Source organism: Salvelinus sp. IW2-2015, linkage group LG32, assembly GCF_002910315.2.
Source record: "Salvelinus sp. IW2-2015 linkage group LG32, ASM291031v2, whole genome shotgun sequence".
NCBI classification, from domain to species: domain Eukaryota; kingdom Metazoa; phylum Chordata; class Actinopteri; order Salmoniformes; family Salmonidae; genus Salvelinus; species Salvelinus sp. IW2-2015.
Window position 1 is genome coordinate 36,639,651 of NC_036871.1, and position 3,559 is coordinate 36,643,209.

At 37.8% G+C, this 3,559-nt stretch overlaps 1 protein-coding gene across 1 annotated transcript in view; it reads right to left on the bottom strand.

Annotated features, from left to right (window-relative positions):
- Positions 1-209: 209 nt before the first annotated feature.
- Positions 210-3,559, bottom strand: part of LOC111956453 (fibronectin type III domain-containing protein 7-like) — a 19,663-nt gene continuing 16,313 nt past the window's right edge. Inside the window, 2 exon segments of the mRNA XM_023976896.2 lie at positions 210-241; positions 1,527-1,556. Of these exon segments, the coding sequence (XP_023832664.2) occupies positions 210-241; positions 1,527-1,556 (62 nt within the window).

Genomic DNA, 3,559 nt, shown 5'->3' on the forward strand with positions numbered 1-3,559 from the left:
GCGATACTCTTTATGACATGCGGTAACACAAAGGACAGGTCTTGTGAAAGCACCTTTCTTCTGGATCTTTCATAATTTGATATAGTAGATGACGATGTATGAAGTATGACACAATGAACGTTTCAAAAGTTTACACAACAGAGTTTATGATCAGTTTTTAGTTGTTTTTTACAGTTGATGATTTTGTTATACACAATTTAAACTCACCTCTAATCGACACTTCTCTTTCRCCGATAGATCACTAGAAAGAAGAGAAAGAGAAATAATGGTGTTCAACATATACTCAAAAAATMTGGAGTTTCAACAAGGGTTCTTCTAAGATCCTCAAAGTTCTTTGAAGAACCTTAGGGTTCTGGGCACTGAAAAATGCCCCCAAAAGGTACTTTGAAGAACCCCATAGGAGGTGGGGTTCATCGAGGAACCTCCTTAGCTCTTGTGAGTTCTTCCAGGAACCTAACTGCCCAACTGAAAAATGTGGATTTGAATTTGAAAAACAGCTGACCATTTTTAAGCTCTCCTCAATTTAAGGTAAAGTTTCTCCCTTGTATGATCTAAATTGGTATCGTTTTATGATGATACKGTCTATCTTTTCATATTTATGCAAATGGCTGTGTTGTTGGGCACTTTCTCCCTTATAAAATTATTTACAAAAGAGAACATGGACACAATTCAGTGGATGTCAATCAACAAAGAGGTAAGAATATGTTGAGGGCTTTAGCTGCAGGGGACGCAGATGACTGAACTGCCCACTTTATGTGTGTCTGCAGGTATTCTGACGAGGAGGCACACAAAGGTATGTACAATTGGTATTGGTTTGTCACATAATGTCATGCAGATCACATGTACTGTAGGCTATCATCTAATTTTTATTAATGGGTTCTCTAAAACCTTATAGGATTCAATCACAGCAGCCATCTTGCTCCTCACTGAGCTCTTCGATGAAGATCCCAGAGGTCTCTACATTATGGACAAGGTATGTGTATGAAAACTGTTGTCAAAAGTGACATATTTTCATTTACATTTACCACAAAAACCAAGGAATGAAAGCTGTCATGTGCACGTTTTCTTAATCATCTGTATAATTATTATTTTTGTATTCACAGACTTCACCCTCCCTACACTGCAAAACCCTTCTGGCTATGGACACGAAGGATATCAACACATTAACACGCAAGAGGATATATTGATTGAACTTGGAGCTCTGCTGGGAGTTGACCTCATATTTAGATTTTTTWATTCTGCTTTGCCACAAATCATAATAAACACTGACAACTAAAATATTGTGTTATTGTTGTTATTGTTGTTATGTTATGCTGATTAATAATYATAATGGAACAAATGAACCCCAAAAGGTTATTTGAGGAACCATTAAAGGGGGTTCTTTGAAGAGGTTCCCCCACAGTTTCAATTTGAAGTACCCATAAAAGATCTTCCAGGAGCCATTTCTTTTTAGAGTGTATTGGGTAGGATACACAATGTCAGTAAAGTTGCCCGGGGGAGTTTACTATCGGACGCTAGACACTTACCCATTCCTACATTGCTTCCGGAGCAGGACACTGTAAGAGAATGAGAACAATGCCATTAGATACAAACTAACTGTAGACATTCCCAGTTTGACCTATCAACCACAGAATATATTTATCTGCCTAACAAACCAACTAACTAGTAACAAGCTAACCAACAAAACAACTAACCACCTAACGAACAACGAATCAACTAACCAACTACTAACTAACTAACGAACGAACTAACTAACAAACAAACTAACAAATGAACTAACAACTAACTAATTAACTAACTAACTAGTAACTAATTAACTAGTAACTAACTAACTAACTAACTAACTAGTAACTAACTAACCAACTACTAACTAACTAACTAACAAACAAACAAAGTAACAACTAACTAATGAACTAATGAACTAACTAACTAATGGCTAACTAACTACTAACTAACAAACAAACAAACTAACTAACTGACTAACAAACAAACAAACAAACAAACAAACAAACTAAGTAACTAACTAACTAACTAACAACTAACTATTTAACTAACTTGTGACTAACTAACTAACTAACTGACTAACAACTAACTAACAACTAACTAACTCATTAACTAACTAACTACTGACTAACTACTAACTAACTACTAACTAGCTATGAACTTCAAACTAACTAACTACCTAACTATCTATCTACTAGCTAACGAACTGCAGTTGAAGGCGAAGTTTACATACACCTCAGCCAAAAACATTTAAACTCTGTTTTTCACAATTCCTGACATTTAAAAATTCCCTGTTTTAGGACAGTTAGGATCACCACTTTATTTTAAGAATGTGAAATGTCAGAATAATAGTAGAAAGAATGATTATTCAGCTTTTATTTCTTTCATCACATTCCCAGTGGGTCAGAAGTTTACATACACTCAATTAGTATTTGGTAGCATTGCCTTTAAATTGTTTAACTTGGGGCAAACGTTTCGGGTAGCCTTCCACAAGCTTCCCACAATAAGTTGGGTGAATTTTGGCCCAGTCCTCCTGACAGAGCTGGTGTAACTGAGTCAGGTTTGTAGGCCTCCTTGCTCGCACACACTTTTTGGGGCGGCAAGTAGCCTAGTGGTTAGAGCGTTGGACTAGTAACCGAAAGGTTGCAAGATCGAATCCCCAAGCTGATGAGGTAAAAATCTGTCGTTCTGCCCCTGAACAAGGCAGTTCACCCACTGTTCCTAGGCCGTCATTGAATATAAGAATTTGTTCTTAACTGACTTACCTAGTTAAATAAAGGTAAAAAAAATAATTAAAACATGCTTTTTCAGTTCTGCCCACAAATTCTCTATGGGATAGTATGCAAGTATAAACACCATGGGACCACACAGCCGTCATACCGCTTAGGAAGGAGATGCGTTCTGTCTCCTAGAGAAGAACGTACTTTGGTGAGAAAAGTGCAAATCAATATAAGAACAACAGCAAAGGACCTTGTAAAGATGCTGGAGGAAACAGGTACAAAATTATCTAAGCGGTATGACGGCTGTGTGGTCCCATGGTGTTTATACTTGCATACTATTGTTTGTACAGATGAACGTGGTACCTTCAGGCGTTTGGAAATTGCTCCCAAGGACGAACCAGACTTGTGGAGGTCCACAATTTTTTTTAGGAGGTCTTGGCTGATTTCTTTTGATTTTCCCATGATGTCAAGCAAAGATGCACTGAGTTTGAACTTAGGCCTTGAAATACATCCACAGGTACACCTCCAAATCACTCAAATGATGTCAATTAGCCTATCAGAAGCTTCTAAAGCCATGACATAATTTTCTGGAATTTTCCAAGCTGTTTATAGGCATTCAACTTAGTGTATGTAAACTTCTGACCCACTGGAATTGTGATACAGTGAATTATTGTCACGATTCCTACAGAAGGTGGCTCCCTTTCCCGTTCGGGTGGCGCTCGGCGGTCGTCGTCGCCGGCCTACTAGCTGCCACTGTTTCTTTCTCCCCCTCCTTGTATGTTGATTGATTACACCTGTTATGAGTTGTGGTGATTGGTAGGGCTTTATTAGTCAGC